We start from the raw sequence: 21,080 nt of genomic DNA on the forward strand, positions 1-21,080 counted from the left end.
GAATCATTATTAGTACATTAAAGAAAAAAAAAAAAGTTGCTCATCTTGAATGACACCAATGTCTTCAGCATGCTTCCCTAGCTGTCTACAGTGTCGTTTGGTTAAAAGGGAGGAAGAAGAGTGTATAGACAGCACACACAGATGACAGTGACAGAATGAGAAACTACGGTTAAGTCACTTCACAGGCAATCACGACAGTTCATGCACTAGGGTCTACGAGTCGGAAAGTGTTTACAAACTACGCTCGCTCTCCGGGATGTGAGCAAAGAGTGCTCGAGAGACCTGACTGCCTCCGTTCTCACCAGTCCTTCTACTGCTCCTTTTCCCACTGCCGGCCTTTTCACTCTTTGATTTTAAAGGTGCTGCCTCTGTTTTCTTATCTCTAGCAGACTTCGTGGTAACTGAAGGCTGGCCACCCCGGGAAGTCTCGGACAACGACGTGTTTCTTGAGGTACTGTCTTCCTCATCGGACAACTCGGACTGCATCTTTTTGTCTTCTTCAGAGAGGCGGTCCACAAGCTTTAAGGTCTCACCACTAATTCCCTTAAAATATTCAATGGAATGTTTACATACTTCCTTAAGCTGACTCTTCCTAACTTTTACTATGGCGGTGGTGGTGGTGGTGGTGGTGGTGGTGGTGGTGGTGGTAGTGGTGGTGACACAGGTGGATCTTACCTTTACTGGCAACTTGGATGGAAGCTGTTTGGCCTTGCCTTTCTCTGGCTGCCCTTGCTTTTGTGTGGCACATGATTTTCTAACTACGTTATCTCTGTGTGTGTCTTTTACTGGAATTCTGGACTTTACATCTACACATGAAGAAGAAATAAGGGTTTTGGTTTTCTCAGATTGACTGACCTGCTTCGTTTTACTCACTTTCATGTTTGGCATATGACTTGGTGGGCAGATATCTTTTGGTGAAGTGGCCTTTATGGGAAGTTTGGATTTTCGCCTAATCCCTATCGATTCCTTGGTCTTTGGCTGCTCTCCAAGAACTTTCTGCTTATCTCTTACACAGTGTCCTTGCAGTACCCCTGTCTTTTTTCCTGATGAGATTTTCACTGGATTAGCTTTCTCTGTGGTACAAGTGGGTGCAGAATGTTCTGTCAGAACTATATTACTTGTAATGTTATCTGTCTGTATAGTGGAAGAATCCAAATTGTTGTTGTTATTAAAGTTATCTTTCTGGAAATCATGTTTTTCTTGGGGCCTAGTGCCCATGTGGCTATTGGCTGTATTTGAAATCATTGGTATAGTTTCATTCTCTAGTCCCTGACAACTGGTCATCACAGCTTCTATCTTATCTGTCACTTCTCCAGGGCCTTCTTTCTTCATGGTCATGGTGGATGCAGAAATTCCCATTTTTATAGGCGTGCGCAACTTGGGGTCAACTTTAGAGGTGCTAGTGGCTGCTGCCGATTTCTCCAGGGAGCCACTACTGGATGTGCCTTCCTGACACTCTCCGCTGGTCGGGATGCTGGGGTTGGGTTCGACTGGAGGTGCCTCTACATTTCTCTCTAGATTGGTTTCTACAGTGGTGTCCCCTGACTGTGGCTGTGGTGTGGCAGTGACCATACTTTTATCCCCTTCCCCCTGGTCCCCTGACTTCCCTTCAGAAGTATGCTCACCAATCTGGAAAAATTGGAGCCTCTCTTCAACAAAATCCCTCTTGCTCATGTCAATTGCACCACTGCGAGTCATCTCAAACATTTTCCCTTCGTGAAATGGGAAGGGGTTAGGCTCACTAGTTGGGGTACTTTCATCAGTTGGCGTTCTGGCTGGCGTTGTATCAGGGGTTGTTGCTGGCGAGCGGTCTTCCACAGCCAGACCAAATGGCTTAGTTTCATCTTCCCGTGATTTACTGTCAAAAACTTCATCATCCCCTCGGTTATTAGACCAGGGATCAAAATCTAGACCTTTGGTAGCTACTGTTTTAAAAGGAGTGGCAAATTCTTCATCTACTTTGTAACTGAAGTAAGTATCGGGAAACACTGATCTGTCAGGATGTCTGCCTTCTAGAGTGAAAAACTGGGCCCCTGATTTCTGATCAGTCTTATCAGGGGTCCTTTCAGATGAGGAACTTTTAGAAGGTGGCTTATCTTCGTCTGGTCCCACCCTTCCCTCCTCCTCCTCGATAACTTCAAGTTTACTTTGGCTAAAGGAGCGATCAGCTGGCTTCAGAATGCCCTCTGTGTTCCAGACATCTTTCTTGATTTCCATGGTTTGACTTGGGAGTTTAGAATCACTCTCTGTCAGGCCATCATCTTCATCTTGCAGGTCATAGCCATCCAGAGAGTCGATCTCCGTGGCATCTGTGTCATGAGAAAACTCGGCCGTGGTAGCAATGGAACACTCTGTGATGGACTGGTCATTGTTCCCATTCTGGGCAGTTTCATTCTGAGGTGAATCGAGGCCAAGGCCAAATTCGTTATCTTTTCCAGATCCATTGGTTTCCAATTCTTTCTGGTTGGAAGCCTTGTCAGCAGGAGCTTTGGATTTGGTCATTTCTTTTTGTTCATCGTCTACTTCCTTTAATTTGAAGGTGTATTTTTTAACTGGGACCGGCTGATAGATGGACTCGTCATCGCTCGAATCGCTGACGTCTGCCCCGGGAGGAACTGGAGAAGGTGGCTGCACTCTGATGACCGGTTCAGCCAGCTGGTACTTGTCATGTTCATCTTGCAGACTGACTTCAATCATGTCAACCTCTCTTTCAGGGAGATAATGATGCTTCTTATCTGGCTCCATCTGGTCTGCATCCAGTGGTGGAGGAGGGGGGAACTCAATATAGGCAACCCTACTGGTTTTGGGTCTTTGGTTAGAGTCTTTGCTCGCATCGGTAGGCATTTCACGCTCCACGGTTGCTTCCTCCACTGTAGTCTGCTTTAAGGAGGCTGACTTGGCCTGCTCCTCCTCCTCAGATTCCTCAGAAACCTCAGGGATTGGGCTGGGTTTGCCTGGTATATAAGCTATGAGCGAGTCTGGTGTCTTAGACGTGAATTCATAACTCACTTCCTCTGAACTGGGTGTTTCCGGGGTTAAAGGGCTTTTCCCAGAGCTGTCTAGAAAGGAAACTTGTTCTAGAGTGTCGTCTTCTGGACTACCTTGGGGAGAAGGAGGCTGCTTCTGCTGTCTAGTTGTATAAAAGGTCCCCCTGGTCTCTTGTACTGTCTTACACTCCTGACTTATGATCTTTTTTACACTTCCTTGTTGTATCTCCTTTTCATACTGCTTCCCCACCTGTACAAAACTGACATAAACAGGTAAAGTTTTTATGTCTTTCCCTCCCTCCGTCTGGGCTAGTGGAGCAACTCTTTCCAATCCATCAAGGGGACTGTGGTCAAACACATCACTAGAGGGAGATTCCTTTCCTGGGCTAAACTCTAAAGAATCAGGAGATTTGGTGGGAGAGGTTTCAGTTTCATCAAGAGGAGGGCATAAGCCTACGTAACTCTGGCGTTTGGAAACTTTGCTGATTTCTGAATAGGTAACTTTTTCGTCTTCTATAGAATTAAAGTGCTGTGTCTCGACTGTCTCTTTACTCATACTTGATGGGGACAACTTTGGTGATAGTTCGTGTTGGGGGAACGTCGGCTGCTCGCAAAAACCATCAGGAATATCAGAAGACAGTATTCTCCGTCCCTCTGCAGCTCTGACCGGGATGTGTGATGCTGCTGAGCTCTCACTCCTCCTGGAAGGTTGTTCCAGAGATCCACCCGGCCGTTCCCCTTCTTTCACAACATATTCCCTATATAAGACCTTTTTGGAGGGAGATTTTACAGTCATTTCCTTAATTTCTGAGAGAGAACCATTTGTTAACAACTTGTGTTCTCTCTCAGTCACAGACATAAATTCACTCCTTTGATCAACAATCTTACTCTCAGGGTGACCAGTGTGATTCTCTCTTACATCATGAACAAGTACATGTGAAAGTTTTTCTTTCTGCGACTTATTGTTAGCAGCTCCAGAACTTTCCCATGTTCTAAAGACCTTTTTGTCCCATGGTCCCTTAGTTGCTAAATCTGAGGTTACATGACATGCCAAGTCTTTAGGCTGTTGCTCAGAAAAATAGTCAGGCATTGCTTTACTTGACATTTCAGTTCTCTGTGTCTTCACATCCTCGGAGCCAGAATCATTTATGACAATTTCATTGCTTTGGACATGCTCATCTTTAGCTTTCAGGACCATAAAATCATTTTGCACAGACACACTTTCATCTGGGAGGTCTATGGCCTTCTGCTGCTTTTCTCTAGCAAAAACTTGGTAGACAGGCAGCTTGCTCTCCTGGATTTTTTTGACTGGGATTCTGGATTGGCCCTCCGGCTTTTTGTCTTCTTGAGACATGTCCTTACTTTTTGCCTGTGCGCCTTGTTCAAATTTTAATCTAATGGAACTGAGTTTGGATTGTTTGAGCTGAAAGCCAGACTGGGGCCCTTCTGGTGCTTTGCTCTGTGAAATGCTTTCTTTGGCTTCCTCCATGGACTTGCTGTCCTCAGGCTGTTGGGAAAGAACCTTCTTCTCTGGGCTGCTCGGCAGACTGGATTCTTTCCTCTCATCAGCTTTGGGGAAGCCTTGTCCATCATGGCCATGCTGCCTTGCCTTAACCCACTCATCATTGGATGCCAACAGTTCTGTCAGCAGTACCTTCTCGGGGCTGCTACTGGTAGAGCTTTGAGAAGAGTATTCTTTACCATTTCTAGGGCGTGGCTTTTTCTCTGGGGACTGCAGTTCATCATTAAGCTTTTCGGTTTTGTCACGAAAAAACTGTGACACTTCAGTCAGTTTTTCTTCAGCTTCCTTCACAGTCCTGTCCACCCTATCTTCATATATCAACTTCTCTCTACCTCTGTCTAATCTGTCCTCAGTAAAGCGCATCCACATGGCATGTTTTGGACTACTAACATCGCCAGAATAGTGCAACACTGTCACTTTATCAAAATGCTCATCTTTAGACACTTTACCTACACCATTTTCAGACACATCTTTATAGATTTTGGAGAGAATTTCTTTTTTGGGGGCAGTGACTACTTTTTCTCTGGACCGCTTATCAGACCCCTGTAACTCTGAGCTAGGGGGTCCTGCATGGTCTGTAACCGATTCCTCGGTATCAGAGTGAGACACATCTAGCTTTTCTGACAGAAGCATTTTCTCAGCAAACCTGTAAGACTCCCCTCTTAGTTCTGACAACTCATCGTCATGGTATTCTATTGAGTGTTGACTCAAAAGCTTCAATGTTTTATAAGAGTCATCAGATATGAGTTGAGCAGAACTAGGGCGACTATCTTCTTCTTGGGACACAGGAGTGTTTACTCTGGAAGACTCCAGATAAGAAGGCAATGACTCTTCAGCAGTGAGTTCTTCTTCTTCTTGCTGACCCTGTTCCTCTGAACAAGGAAAAGCATCGTGTTTTTCTGGCAGAAAATCTTTTAGGTTAATATCTCCCCGGGATAAGTCTTTCTGATATACATACATTTCCTTTTCTGGATGCTTTTTGGTTTCTCTAATAATGACTTCAGTGGGCTCAGCTTGGTTACCTTTTTCGATGTGGACTTCTATTATACGCTCCAGTTTGGGTTTCATTTGGTTGTCCTTCTCTGCATGCTGGGCTGAGGTTTCAGCAGCAGACTTGTGAACATCTGGAGGCACTGCCGACTTATGCTCAAACAGACCTGCCAGTTCTTTGGAAGGGTCCCGCCCGGACTGAAAGGCCTTCATGATGTCATGGACTGACATGGTTTCTTCAATTCTTTCAGAGGCACCTTCACTGCCTGGTGGAGAATGATAGACCATTCTGGTGGTCGTGGTTATGTGAGTCTCTTCCTTAACACGCATGCCTTTGCTCAGAACCCGACTGTGGTCGTCTTCTTCACCGTTGGCTTTCATTTGAAATGCTTTCACTTTTTCCTTAATACTAGAGGTGGTGGGCTTTGGCTCCAGTTCTGTAAAAGTAGGTGAAGGTTTGGGTGACACCGGCTCCTCTGGTTGGCCTGGGGGAGCATCTCCAGCCGAAGGTTCATAGCTCCTGATAACATGCACCACTTCAGTTCTTGTTTCTGTAATGACAGGAGGGATGGGGACTTCGTGAAAAAGTGGTTTAGGGCCAGTGCTTTCAGCACTCTGTGGGGCTGAAGGCGTTTTTTCACTTCTTGTTTCAAAGCCACTGTCAGACAAAGGGCTTTTGTCTTGGTCATGTTGAGAAAAGTCATCCGGAGACTCTAAAATAGTATCTGTTCCAAAAAAGGAATCAGCCATTTTACACAACTCTTTCTCAGAGGTGGAAGGCCTCATGGAGGCTGGAGGCATTTTGAGTTTGTGTTCCTGCAAAGCTATTGCTGGCTTCAGAATCCTTTTCTGTCTCTCTTCACCATCCTTCTTTGCATCCTCAAACTTGTACTTTAAATTTGTCAACGAACTACTCCCAATATCATTTGTTAAGTAGTCAATAACTTTGGTCAGGTTATAATCCTTCTCGGAGGCGGCTTTTGCTTTCACTTGCACTCTCTCTGGCAGAGTTGGGGAATGGATCGTGGCAGCTTGTTGTCTCGCTTCTCTTATTTCTTCCGAACTAAATTCTATCCAGTCGTCTTCGGGAGAGAGTCCTTTGTCACTCTTTGGTGATTTGGGTGGTCCTTTATTATCTACACACACATCTTTTTTAAGGATTTCACTCACTTTCACCAAGTCTTCCTTTACTTTCTCAACGATTTTGAAAGGTTCTTCATCGTCAATTCTCCCTTCTTTCGGGAGTTCGGGTTGGAATGGCTTCTCCTCAGGCACGTCTGTTTGTAGTATTGCGGTCATCCGCATGAGGTCCTCTTTCATTTCAGCCACGTCTTTTAATATCTCCTGACTGGAAGATAAAGAAGATGGTGTAGACAACTTAAGGGCAGAGGGTGCAAGGAACAAAGACGACTTAACTGGAGATGAAGTTCGATTGAAATGGGGCTGAGGACGTGTCTCCGTAGTCAATGTTTTAATGGGTGACAGCAAGGCTGCTGCTGATTTTGTAAGTGAACTAGAGTCTGGAAGTTTCTTTAATGCTGGTTCTGGCAAAACATTGACTACAGAGTATACTGGCACTGTTATTATAGATGAAGTTACAGATGAGGTAGTTGCAGATATTGACGACCCAAGGGATGTATAGAGTGCACTTGCTGAAGGAGTTCTTAGAGACTGAAAAGCGGATGGTGCTGAAGAAACATATGACCTGAGTGGGGAAAATGGCATCGCTGTCGTGGTAGAAAACACTTTATCGACTGTGTCAGTGGCTGCGCTAACCACAGAGCTCACAGAGTTTGTAGCCGTAGAAATTTTTTCCTGTAACGTGGCAGTGGCTTTGCATCCATTAATTAAAGTTGAAGATGACGGATATTTCAGGGGGGAAATAGATCCATTGACTAATGCTACCTCTGCATGTCCAGGCATCTGTTTCACAGGTGATGAGAGAGAGGGGGCCATTGTAACTTTAGCTGATGAAATGACATCAACTGCTGATTTCACTGGAGACACCACTGACTTTAGAGGCGAAGATATTAGTGGTGCTGCTGATGTAATAATTGACTTAAATGGCAAACTTGAGGAATACATATTAATGTTTGATTTGGGGGAGGCAGGGGGGGTCATAGTAATTGACGACCTCTCCAGAAGAGACCCCGCTGTAGTCACTGGAGAGGTTCGGGAAGAAAACGTAGAATTGGATGCCAGCCCTTTTAAAGGCGAGGACTCTGGGACTGTGGGAGCTCTAACCAGGGTACCAGAGGAAACCTGGATATTGTACGGAGATTGTGACACCACTGTTTTTATCGGTGAAGAAATTGTCCGAAAGGATCTAATCGGAGATGCCACATCACTAATGGATTTAACTGAAGATGTAGTCGACGCGCCTAATGTGGATTTGATTGGAGAAGGAGTCGAAACAGACCATATTGATTTTAACGGAGAAGCTGATGGCGTATTAGAGGAAGAGCTTGATAAGGAAGTGAAGCCTGACTTGGCTGGCCCAGGCACTGTGATCGGAGCTGTTGTCCAGGACTGGTATGGTCTTGTAGAAAAGAATGGCTTGTATGAGTAAGTGGTGGGGAGGGATCTTGTTGCTCCTGCACTCCGTTCAACTGTTTCTTAAATTTTAAAAATGAAATCAAACACAAAAATCAACAAAAATGGTTGAGAAACAGAGAGACCAGAGAAAAAAATTGGTCAGTAAACTTTGAAATATTACAAAAGCAAGTACAATTGTTTGCATGATTTAGAATGGAAGAGGCAAAACGAACAATTAAGTAAAAGAGGAAAAAAAAAACTCCACAGACATAACCAATCCAGAATTAAAAAAATAAATAAATAAATAAACAAACAAACAAACAAACAGAAAACAGAGCAATGGGAAATGAAAGACAGAAAAAGCACATCGCAACCAAATAGGCCAACAATGAAAAACAGAAAACATGAGGAAAGAATTAATGATGAGAAAAATAACCACAATGGAAAACGGTTCCCTTACTTCCTATTGACTTTCTTATGTGCTGGTTTCAAAAGATCAGCAGCCATTCTGTTTTGCCTGTATAGGTACACGTTCATTTTGTGCAACCATATAACTTTCATTTTAGTAATTTCTAATGCTCCCTCTCCTTGAACCTTTCGGTGATACAGATTGCACCTACTCAGAACCATATCGATGTGTGCAGCTATACATTAAATATCTAGAACTCTTTTTTTAGAAAACTACTCAAGCCTATTTCATGCAGAATCCAAAGTAACTTTTATGTGACAGGCAACTGATTGCAAACCGTGAAGCCACTGGATTTTAAATCTGTATCTTCCATGCATGATTCGGTTATGCTTCACACCCATAAAAAGCCAATAAGAGCAAGAAATTTTCTGAGTTAGAACTTTAAAAGAAACAACAAAGAAAAGGAATGTTTGCATTTATTTTTTCCCATGCAGCATATTCCTTTTGGTGAGGAAAAAGAAAATGTAATATGAAATGATTTAAAAATGCATGTGTACATACACACAAAGGGGGGAAAAGCGGAAAATATGGTTCATGGTTACCATAAGCAAGCAAAGCAACTGAAAACATCTTATCATGCGCATTATATCACGGCAAACAAGCCAATGAAGTAATACAATTTTTATGCCATATTATGCACAATATATAAACTTTAAAAATACTTTCACAAGAGCATTTAGAAAGAAGAGTACACTTTTTCCATGAGATGCAAAATCTTGGTACCTTTTGAGATTTTAGGAAAATATTTAATACCGCATACTGAAAATACATCTGCAACTAAATATATCCATATCCAGTGTGATCTTCATTATGGAGAAAAGCACATTGTTTATTTTGGATATTCCCCCCTCCCCCCCCCCAACAATCTATCACACTTTAAATTCTCAAAAGGTATCATGGGAAAATCTAAAAAGCACAGTCGTATTTTTAACACTTCATACTTAAGTATCTGCAGTGGGATCCAGTATATATTGGTATACATATTTATTTATCAGTGGCAAAGGTACCAATTCTGGTGCCTTCCCAGAATGTTCATGGGGCTCATGGCTGCTCCAAAGAGTAGAGCAGCCGTGAGGCAAACCTACCACTAGGAAAGATGGATTTAGTACCAGCATTCATCTGGCAATGGGACAAGAAACACACAAATGAGGTAAGCACACTCACTGGGGGAGAGCAAATGCACACTTGGTCCTCTCTACTTCTACAGCTCTAACAAACAAACCGAGTTGGTCACAGAGATTTGGAATGCCTGCCAAGGCCTAATGGTCTATGTCAAAGTTGAGTACAGTTTCGCTCCCAGAAAGCACTGGTTCAGAATAATAGTGAAACGCGAAGAGGAAATGACAATCTGCTTCATCTCTTATGCTCCTCTTCATGCTGTGCCCGGGCCATTGCTACAATCCAGTCCTTGGATTAGCAGCTACTCCCACAAGGGTGAAGATTTTCATTCCTAGTGTACATTTAAATTCAAATATTCAGAACATGTCCTCTTCTAAGCTTACATATTATAATAAAGAAACGTGGAAGAACTGAGGAAAAACTCACCCGTTCTTTACCCCTCCTAGTCATAATTCTCAATATTATATTGCTTAATATATTTTGGACACACCATACTACAAATGGAAGATTTGGGGATTCCTTCACTTTAGTGACTTGGGCTCAGCCCAATGTCTCAAGAGAATTTATTTTTATAACTACCAGAAACTGGCAAAGCATCTCTCCTTCACCACTGAAGGCTGGCTCTGTCAAGCAATGTAGTCTTCTGAACCACATGTATGGTTTTAACTTTGCATGAAGTAGCCAATTTACTGATTGGTTACACATTTTATGCTTAAATGACACATATTTTGTGATGCACTTTATAACAAAGAAAATTTCTGGGAGGTTCTGGATGTCAGGCACTGAATTACACCAGATTCTTTCTTTCTTGTTTGGGAGGTTGGGGTGGGGGTGGAAGGGACAGGGTACTGAGAGAAAAGCTGCATCACTTGCAGTTCTAACACCAATTCAGAGGCCATGACATTTCCTTAGTTTTTAGTTCTTAGTCCTTTCCATTTCTCTGTTTACCACTATTATGCTCCCTTTCATAAAACAGAGAAAAGTACCTTCTTCCTTCTATCAATATGTTATACCATAACCAAAGCTAACTAAAAAATAGCAACACTTGCATAAATGAAAAAAATTTAGTTGACTTAGCACAGACCTTACCTCAAACTCATATAGTCCCCCAAATACTTTAGGGACCAGAATCATATGGGAGCTCACCTGCCCAGAGGTACCTTGGACCTAAAGAAGCTGGTCATGGAGCCTGTCCAAATCTTAAGTATTTTGCCTGGGAGTCCCAACCAGCTACCCTCTGAGAGCCTTAGATTTGAGGCAAAATAGTATTCCAAAGAAAAGTTCTCAAAGAATATTTAGTCTTATTGAAAAACCATCCACTTATACACATATATTGTCCTTGCTTTGTAGAATAAGAGGAGTTAGTTTCATCCCTTATGGTTTTGGAAGGATTTAGATATTCATGCTAGAGACAAAAACTGAGATCTGGAAAAACATTTATGAGTGTGGTAGAACTCCATTTCTCTTATGCTCCCCGTTTTGCGTCTGGATATAAAAGTTCTGCCAGTAGTCAAGGAGCTAGATTCCATAAGATTATGCTAAGACCTTTTAAGCTAAGTACTAGAGTCTTCCTGCTGCACATTGAATATGCTATGTTGGCCCACAGAAACAAGAACTCAGGAAAGGTGGGAAAAACCAAAGATGTGGCTCTTATTTGTAATTTCCAATCCTCCCTAAACTCAAGTTAACTGTGAGTAATGGGAAACAGCCAGAAATTATTCACTAACAATTATTTGTGTAAAACTCCTTTTCTGATGGATCAAACACAGTGCTACTCTCAGCACTCTTAGCTCCTGTTGATGGAGGGATTCTCTGGAGGGCTGAGGGAATAGGGGAAGATGAAGTGGGGAGGGAGATGGAATGAATGAATATGACTGAATGGATTTATACCCTGATACTTGCAAGCCAGTTAACAATGAACCAAAACAATCACTGAAAGAAGAAAAGGGCTTAACCAGTCTAGTGAAGACTAGCCTTGGAAATGGTACTTAATAAAGATGGGTGGGGGGTGGGGGTGGTGGCGGAGAGGGAGAAAGGAAGGAGGAGATACGAATTCAATAAGCAAGTGCCTCAAGAACGTAGGAAAACTGTGTCTCCCTCTCTCTCTGCCCCTCCCCCGTTCATGCTCTGTCTCTCTCTGTCCCAAAAATAAATAAAAAAAAAAAAAAAAAAAACGTTGAAAAAAAAAAAAAAAAAAAAAAAGAACGTAGGAAGATACACTTCTTGCAAACTGGGAAGAAGGAGAATCAGGACTGAGGTATAATGACCTACCTATATTATGAAAAATGAGATGAAAATCAAAGTTACATTATCACTTTTCTACCAACCTGCATATATAAAAATATTTTCTCCTTTGAGCTTAGATTTAAAGCAGCATTGGTGCATTATCTAATAGGACAGTTAACAATCACAGTGAAATCAAGGTTTTTAAAGACAAGTAATGAGTAGATGTTTCTAAATTTTAAAATAGGTAGGGGCTTTTTAAAAAAACTGTTTTGAGGTTATGAGCTAAGGGTGTTTGTGCTTCACATCTTCAACTATGTACAAAGTATCAGTTACATTTCATGATAAAGTTTCCCTGCAGGCAATTTTTCTTTTGCCATTGGGCTTCCAAATGACCCCCAAATTCAATTTGTACAGAAAAAAATGTCTCTTCTTATAGACATCCACATAGATTAGTAAATGTGTTAGAAAACTCACTCATTCCAGGCTCAGTCAAGTAGCTGTAGCGCTTACGTAACGCTAAAGATGCAAAGCTCTGTCGTCTATCTGCTTTCTCGGCCTAAAAAAGAAAAAAAAGAGAGAGAGACTGTGTCCAAATTCCTTGTGACCTCTGTATGGTTTTGAAACATTTTGAAGGATGGCATGTTGATGACTGGTTTATCTCTATTTTTCTTCGTATGGATTCTCCTCATGAAAATGGTAATTCCCTGTTGTGACTCTACAACCCCAGCCACTGTCTCAACCAAATTCCCATCATTTAGCAAATATAAGAGCACCAACACAGCAGACTACAGGGAACTACAAATACAAGACGAGCATTACAGAGACTTCTGATGCTGAGCAGTAAATTTTCCCAAATCCTTCATATTTAAAACACATATATCACGATGTACACTCCCTCTATGTGAGTACATTCAAGGGAAAAGGGCACACGGCGTCTCATTCGGATTACTGCTGCTGTTTCTATATGTTCAAAGGCATAAAGTGTGGATGAGGTTAAAAAAGGGTTAATGGCTTTATTAGAAATAAGATTCTATTTATTATTACTGGGGTATGAGTTTTAAAAATCCAATTATCATATAACTTGGAAAAATATTAGGAGATGCCTCATAAGGAAAAATTCATTCAAAACCAAATGGAACTACTCTACTATACCCTTAAAAATGGCCAAGATAATTTTCTTTAAATAACAAATATTTATCAGTAGCCATGGAACACATAGTTGGTATTACACAGAACAACTTGACTTATACAATAAAACTTCATATGTTACTCATAATCTTGATTTGACTGTTACACAGAGTGGATACTAGGTGGAAATATGGAAAAATGTATATTTACACATGCCAAGCTACTACATTTAAAAATGTTTAAAGAATTTTAGTTTCTCTTTTTCAAACACTAGCGGGATCACATTCCTGAATGCCCTGGAGTGTTCTTATGTATATGTGGAGGAAGAGTAAACCATTCTTTAAGAAAATCACACACCCTTTACCTCACTTACGCTAAGATCTGCCAACATATAATCTGTTTCCCCACTTCAGCCCGCTGTAAGTTCTTGTATACAGTTTCAATTTCTATTCTATCTCTGATAGAGTAAAAGCAGAAGTGTTCATATTACCTCATCATCTTGATCTGACTCTGTCTCCTTTTGGTTCCAAGAGGCATTGCAGAGACAAGGAATATTATAATGGACAGCAGGGAAAAGAATATCAGGATATGAAAAGGACTGAGTAGAAAGCACAAAATGCGAGCTGAATCAAGAGAGCAAAGCAAATCAAAAGAAGCCAACACAAAATATCAAGAACTGTACATCCACGGCAAATTAATGTGTGACATCATTTGAAAGCATAAAAATCTCTGAGCTACCAGCAGAAGCAGAAGCACCATACAGAGGACTCCATCATACAAACCATAACAACTTGACACCACGGTAACAAGACTCAATTTACACAAAGAGACTAACACAACTGGAGTTTCAGGAACTTGAATCATGTTACAAAGCATTCCTTAATTGCATACCAAGGGCCCACTTCTTCACGACCAGGGGAAGAGAGTCACAATAAACCAGTATCAAAAGATACCTTTTTATGTGCTGGCAGAGTGATATTTAAGTTGCAAACAGCTGTTTGAGGCAGTCCTTTTGTTGTCTTTGGTTCTTTCAGAAAAGACAGACGACCACAGGGCTCTTGGCTGGTGTCTCTAATCTAGAAGAATTTAGGTGGTTGACAGTTATAGAGAGGGACTTTTCTGAGGATTCCTGTCTATACAAGGATTAAACATGTTTATTTTACAGAGCCCTTCAAGAGGCAAGAAAAGTAAAGGGAAAAGATGATGGTAATAGTTACGGAACAACCACCGTGGTCACATGTAAACTCAACGGGATTTAGAATGCCAGGTTCCTAGATTAGACCCGGGATTGCTGTGTCTTCTTGTTTTACCCTGGTAATATGCTGTATAGTCTGGGTCATATACATTTTCTTCCCATCTAATAATTTCTCTTTCCCAAGGCCTCAGTTTTAGCAACAATAATAACAGCAAATAACTGTCCCATGTCCTTCTGTTCTTGGAGGAGGAAGTTTCTCCAGACTGTCCTTGGTCTCCATTAATATGGAACTTAATTATGGGGTTTGGATTTCAGCCATTATTTGATTAATAAGCATGAATGAGATCTGATGCATTTTATTATTCTAGATTGTTTGGTCTGACAAATATTTGCTTAAACAGAAACAATCATTTAGCTGTTTAAAAGGTAAAGGCTCTTTTTCGCTAATTATAAAGCTTTCCTGGCTCAAAAGTGCCCTGGGGGAGAACTCAGGCAAAATCTGACCTTGTTCCTCTGAATTCAAGTTTGGTGGGTTATTTCAAACTGGGTAAATCATTAAACTTTTTTCTTTTTATTCTCTAAGAGCTCTTTCTAAAAAATATTTATTTATTTATTTATTGAGAGAGAGAGGGAGAGACAGAGAATCCTAAGCAGGCTCTGCACTGCCAGAACAGAGCCTGATGTGGGGCTCAAACTCACAAATGGTGAGATCATGACCTGACCTGAAATTGAGTCAGAAGATTAACTGGCTGAGCCACCCAGGCGCTCCCCACCTTTTTTTTTTTTTTTTTTAATTCACAGAGTCTATTGATGATTTACCTTGATGGAAAACGGCAGTCTATTTTCTTTGAAAGCATAAAAGTTAAAAACCAGCTGCTGTCCCCCTTTAGTAAGTGGGGCCAGATTTCCATAACAATCAACATAAATAGGTTTTCCTTCCAGAACCTTTTGGAGTAAAAGAAACACATAATTTAATGTTAATTAAATTGGAAGAATTTTGAAATTTTAAGTCACATAATATTAAAAGACTGACATATTTCTATGTCACATTTGTTTCCTTATTAGGAAATTACTTCTATGGTGTTACTTGCCACAAAAATAACTCTTCAGGCTCACAATTCAACAATTGTGATTGGAAACCAAATCATGCACATGTATAAGACAGAATTATATATTCAGTTCTATTCCAGCAACCTTAGACATGTTTGAGAAAGTGCTGACATCAATCGCTTATTCATACAGACTTTGAAAGTTGGTTGTTTTTTTTTTTTTACTCCAATACTTTTACTGAGTTTGCAAATGGAAAATCCTAGTAATGTGCTAAAGACAGTGACCATAAAAATAAAACAATTCAAGTTACCACAGGGAAGCACTGACCATGATGTAGATTCATTACTACTACACCAAGATAGCCTCATACAAAGACACATAAAACATTAGAGGATAAGTCTATATCAAATTTTTTAACCAAAAATTGCAATCAATCATGAGCTTGATATTTCTAATAAGTGCTATTGTAACCTCAAGAGACAACCCCGTATCTGGGGAATGTAATAAAACAAACTTGTTATGAACAAGGTACCTCAATATCTTTGCTTCTTGCAACTTCTTCAAAATTCTCTTGCTGCTCTAAAGTTTTGTCTACTTTGTCATCTGTCATGCAGAAACAGCGCAGGGAGGATTCTACAGGATCATTCATTTTGGCAAAAACAACGAACTTGGCCATATATGGAACACATATTAGTTCTCTGTACAGCTGTGAGGCTAACCCCACAGTTTCTAAAACTTGATGGCAGTCTGCAAGCCAAAATCTGAGAAACACAGAAGTGTGAAAATGAGATGATTTTAGCGAAATCTTAAAAATAATCATCATTAAAAAGTCAAAGCATATAAGGGAATGATACCAAAACAGTAACTCGTTCATTTAAACAAACAGCAATGATGCGTACTCTGCTTACAGAAGGTCTACATTTATTATATGTTTGTTCCTTTGCTGAGGAAATGCTAAGGATTTTTTTTCTCTCTTTTCCTTCCCATAAGATTCTTATTCCCCTCGTATAATTACCCATGATGAGCCTTCCCTTCTACTCCTGCTTAAGAGTTTAATCTCTTACTTTACATTAGAAGGAATAAGGATTTTATGGAAGAAAATGGGAAAGACATGGAAATCCTATCTTTTTTCTTTGAGACTATAAAAATTAAAAACAAGTTGCTGTCTTCCTTTAGCAAAGGGGCCAGATTTCCACAACGATCAACAGAAATAGGTTTTTACAAATTGCTGAGAACTAGCAGAAGCAAGTCTAGCACCATAGAGCTGCTTGTAAGAACTGGATAAAATGACGTACAGTAGTGAATTTTACATTTCTGAGTTAGGCCCAAGTTCACCATCAAAATTTTTAAAATTAATCATACTGGTGGTATTGAGCACAAAAACTTTTACTTTCCAAAAGTTAATAAAATTAATTCCTTAGTGCTTTTGGGAATCCTTTATTTCCATACCTGGCTGAAACATTGGTTGTAAAAGAGACACAATCCTTTATAAATGTCAGAGGTGTAGTTCCTGTGATGTCTTCCCACTGAGCAGGCGAGGTGCCTCCTGAGAGAACAAGAGCAGATACGTTGACGTCATCATGGGAGATGCCCCTTATAACATCTTCTTCACCATCCTGTTCTTCCTGCACAGCCGGAACTTGCAAAACTTCAGCAACTTTCAATTAATGGCATGCCCTAAAGGTACTTTTCCTCTATTCTCCTTCTAGCACTATTGCTACCTTATAGTGATCTTCTTGTAAGATATTACATTTTTTAAAGATCATTTTTCTGTTTGGCTACTAAAGAATATTTTAAACCTGGGGCAACCACAGACTATAAAGTGCATTTTGTAAGTGCAATTTATAGGTGCAAAGATTAGTTGTTCAGATAGACAATATAATTATCTTATTTTTAAATTTTTTAAAAAATACAAGAACTATCAAGAAAGTTAAGAAGCAGCTTATTTTGTTACAAAGGAAATTGAAGAAGATATAAAGAAATGGAAAATCTTTCTGTGCTCATGGATTGGAAGAATAAATATTGTTAAAATGTCAATACTACTCAAAGCAATCTACACATTCAATGCAATCCCAATCAAAATTGCACCAGCATTCTTCTCGAAGCTAGAACAAGCAATCCTAAAATTTGTATGGAAACATGAAAGACTCTGAATAGCCAAAGTAATATTGAAGAAGAAAACCAAAGCTGGAGGCATCACAATCCCAGACTGTAGCCTCTACTACAAAGCTGTAATCATCAAGACAGCATGGTATTGGCACAAAAACAGACACATAGACCAATGGAATAGAATAGAGACTCCAGAATTGGATACACAAATGTATGGCCAACTAATCTTTGACAAAGCAGGAAAGAATATCCAATGGAAAAAAGACAGTCTCTTTACCAAATGGTGCTGGGAGAACTGGACAGCAACATGCAGAAGAATGAAACTAGACCACTTTCTTACACCATTCACAAAAATAAACTCAAAATGGACAACGGACCTGAATGTGAGACAGGAAACCATCAAAACCCTAGAGGAGAAAGCAGGAAAAAACCTCTCTGATCTCAGCCACAGCAATTTCTTACTTGATGCATCTCCAAAGGCAAGGGAATTAAAAGCAAAAATGAACTATTGGGACCTCATCAAGATAAAAACCTTCTGCACTGAAAAGGAAACAATCAACAAAACTAAAAGGCAACCGATGGAATGGGAAAGATATTTGCAAATGACATATTGGGCAAAGGGCTACCCAAAATCTATAAAGAAGTCACCAAACTCCACACCCAAAACACAAATAATCCAATGAAGAAATGGGCAGAAGACATGAATAGACACTTCTCTAAAGAAGACATCCAGATGGCCTGAACAGGCACATGAAAAGATGCTCAACGTCACTCCTCATCATGGAAATACAAATCAAAACCACACTGAGACATCACTTCACGCCAGTCACAGTGGCTAAAATGAACAAATCAGGAGACTATAGACGCTGGAGAGGATGTGGAGAAACGGGAACCCTCTTGCACTCTTGGTGGGAATGTAAACTGGTGCAGCCACTGTGAAAACAGTGTGGATGTTCCTTAAAAAATTAAAAATAGATCTACCCAATGACCCAGCAATAGCACTGCTAGGGCTTTACCCAATGGATACAGGAATGCTGATGCATAGGGGCACTTGTACCCCAATGTTTATAGCAGCACTTTCAACAATGGGCAAATTATGGAAAGAGCCTAAATGTCCATCAACTGACGAATGGATAAAGAAGATGAGGTTTATATATACAATGGAATACTACTTGGCAATGAGAAAGAATGAAATATGGCCTTTTGTAGCAATGTGGGTGGAACTGGAGAGTGTTATGCTAAGTGAAAGAAGTCATACAGAGAAAGACAGATACCAAATGTTTTCACTCTTATGTGGATCCTGAGAAACTTAACAGAAGACCATGGGGGAGGGGAAGGGGGAAAAAAAGTTACAGAGAGGGAAGGAGGCAAAGCATAAGAGACTCTTAAAAACTGAGAACAAACTGAGGGTTGATGGGGGTGGGAGGGAAGGGAGGGTGGGTGATGGGTATTGAGGAGGGCACCTTTTGGGATGAGCACTGGGTGTTGTATGGAAACCAATTTGACAATAAATTTCATATACTGAAAAAAAAACCTGAGAATAAACTGAGGGTTGATGGGGGGTGGGAGGGAGGGGAAAGTGGGTGATGGGCACTGAGGAGGGCACCTGTTGGGATGAGCACTAGTTGATGGGGGGGTGGGAGGGAGGGGAAAGTGGGTGATGGGCACTGAGGAGGGCACCTGTTGGGATGAGCACTAGGTGTTGCATGGAAACCAAGTTGCTAATAAATTTCATATTAAAAAAAAAAAAGCAGCTCATTTTGTACTACCTAAATCATTTAATTTTCCAGTGTAAGAAGAGGAATTAGCTAGCTAGTCATAGAAACTACTCATAGAAACAAAAAAACAACCTATCTTAATCTAGGACTTTCTGTTAAAAATCATATTAGGATGATCAAATGATGAACTAACTTTGGAGTCCAGGTGATTATCACAACATGTGTTCTCCTGACCTTATAGCTTTAGTCTATTGGATTATACTCATGACTTTGTGTGGTGAGAATCATGCCTTTGCTCTTGCTCTTCCCTACTCCTGGTTCTCTGTGGCAGCTCTGTTTTGTCCAAAGCCCACCCAATCTCCTGTAGTCTAAAGGATTTTGCTAGGTCCACTGCCTCTGTCTAGGTCCTTGAGAGATTATCCAGCTGCTCTAGGAGATTCAATACTATCTCAATAACCTTAAAAGAGTGCAATTATTAATACTACACTTAATGGCAGGGAAAAGAATATCACTGAATTTTAAATGAGTCATGATCTCTGCATCTTTAAAGAAAGGTACAGGGATAAAAGGTACAGAGATGAGGTGACAGACAAGCAAAATGTTTTATTCTTTTCTTTTTTCCCTATGCTTATAAAGTTGGCATGGATGTTTCAAAGGCTTTATATTTTTGTACAGAATGACTGCAAATGTTAGCTAGCATCCAGGGAAGTACAGCAGCAAGTTAATCAAACCTGTAATGCTACAGAGCAGGCGCAGATTGGGCGTGGTATCTCCCTTGTACCCGTTGGACACGCCTTCTCCTGAGGGCGGGGGCACCGGGATGGTCATTGTGATAGGTTTATGGAATTTCCTTCTTCTTGGTTCCACGGTGACGATTGGGCTAAACGTTGCTTTGTTTCCAAGGATCTTTTTCACAATTTCATCTGGAACAGGCTGGGCCTAGAGACAGAGAAAGGACCTTAAATGGAAGTTAACATTTTTCTGTCATTGGAAAATTGACTTTTTAAGCGAGGAGGAAAAAGCTCAAAACAGACAACTAAAAAAAAAAAAAAGAAAGAAAGAAAAAAAAGTCTTTCTTCTTAATCCTTACTACTTCAGGAGGCCACAAAAAAGAACCAAAACAACTTAACAGTGTAGCAGGAACTGGTCAGTGTGTGTATTTCCCCAGCAGAAAACAGGCAACAGGAGCTTTGAGTGACAGAGAGTGAATCAAGTCTCACAGCATAGAAGCCTTTTAGTCTAACTAAAAGTAAAGGTCAGCAAATATTGAGTCTAGTGTATGTTAAACCTATGCAGGACATCCAGTAAAACATTACATGGGCAATGTGTGCCCAGGCAAAAATTGAGGTTTTTCAGAGTTAAGTAACAAAAGGGCACTTAAGATTTCAATTCTAGACTACCAAACCTAATGTCTTCCTTATGGCTTCTTTGCTATTTGGTAAAATACTCAATACAAGAGATTGCTGAAGGGAACCTCATGTCACTGAAATATAAGGTGGTGTCCTCAGTCACAAGTTACTGACGGCCTTCTCAGAGTTTAGAGTACTTGACTCTAAAAAAACCTCACAAAAAGAACAGGAACTCTAAGTTAAACTATTAAAGACTATATTAATTAACACAAATTAAGTTACCTTCCTTACTATTTTCCTTTTTCAATAGGTCTAGCTGAACAAGTAAATATAAGAAAGACCATCCTTGCCAAGATTTTCAGTTAGCCTTCCAAACCAAAACAAGTTCTAACTGGTCTGGATAAAACCCAGTGTTTATGATCTACTTAAATCAAAATGTGAAAGCTTGCAAGTTTCCTTAGTACTGATTTTCATGCTATGGCATATTATAAACCAAATCAAATACAGTTTATTTCTTTAATGGTATATTTGCTCTTTTGGTGCTCTTGTCGCACATACTGAGACCAGTAACCTATGGTTAACAAAACAATCTTTCATCAGAAACCAAGGTATACTTTCAAAAGAAAACCCTAAAATACATACCTTATTTAATAAGCCACTAAGCTCACTTTATACTTCATGAA

General features: G+C 40.4%; 1 protein-coding gene across 30 annotated transcripts in view; it reads right to left on the reverse strand.

Moving 5' to 3' along the window:
• ANK3 (ankyrin 3) overlaps positions 1-21,080 on the reverse strand; it is a 342,851-nt gene that overhangs the window by 36,212 nt on the left and 285,559 nt on the right. For 14 of the 30 annotated variants that reach the window (XM_058696413.1, XM_058696403.1, XM_058696402.1 and 11 more), the window contains 8 exons: positions 19,780-19,987; positions 16,671-16,767; positions 15,754-15,982; positions 14,991-15,116; positions 13,930-14,052; positions 13,467-13,493; positions 12,323-12,404; positions 1,626-8,114 (listed from right to left, as the gene is read on the reverse strand). In XM_058696413.1, coding sequence (XP_058552396.1) covers positions 1,626-8,114; positions 12,323-12,404; positions 13,467-13,493; positions 13,930-14,052; positions 14,991-15,116; positions 15,754-15,982; positions 16,671-16,767; positions 19,780-19,987 — 7,381 coding nt within the window. Of the gene's footprint in view, positions 1-302; positions 8,115-12,322; positions 12,405-13,466; positions 13,494-13,929; positions 14,053-14,990; positions 15,117-15,753; positions 15,983-16,670; positions 16,768-19,779; positions 19,988-21,080 lie in introns of all 30 variants that reach the window. The other 16 variants (XM_058696391.1, XM_058696392.1, XM_058696389.1 and 13 more) reach the window with 6 other exon arrangements.

This window comes from Neofelis nebulosa, chromosome 13 (genome assembly GCF_028018385.1).
Source record: "Neofelis nebulosa isolate mNeoNeb1 chromosome 13, mNeoNeb1.pri, whole genome shotgun sequence".
NCBI lineage: Eukaryota > Metazoa > Chordata > Mammalia > Carnivora > Felidae > Neofelis > Neofelis nebulosa.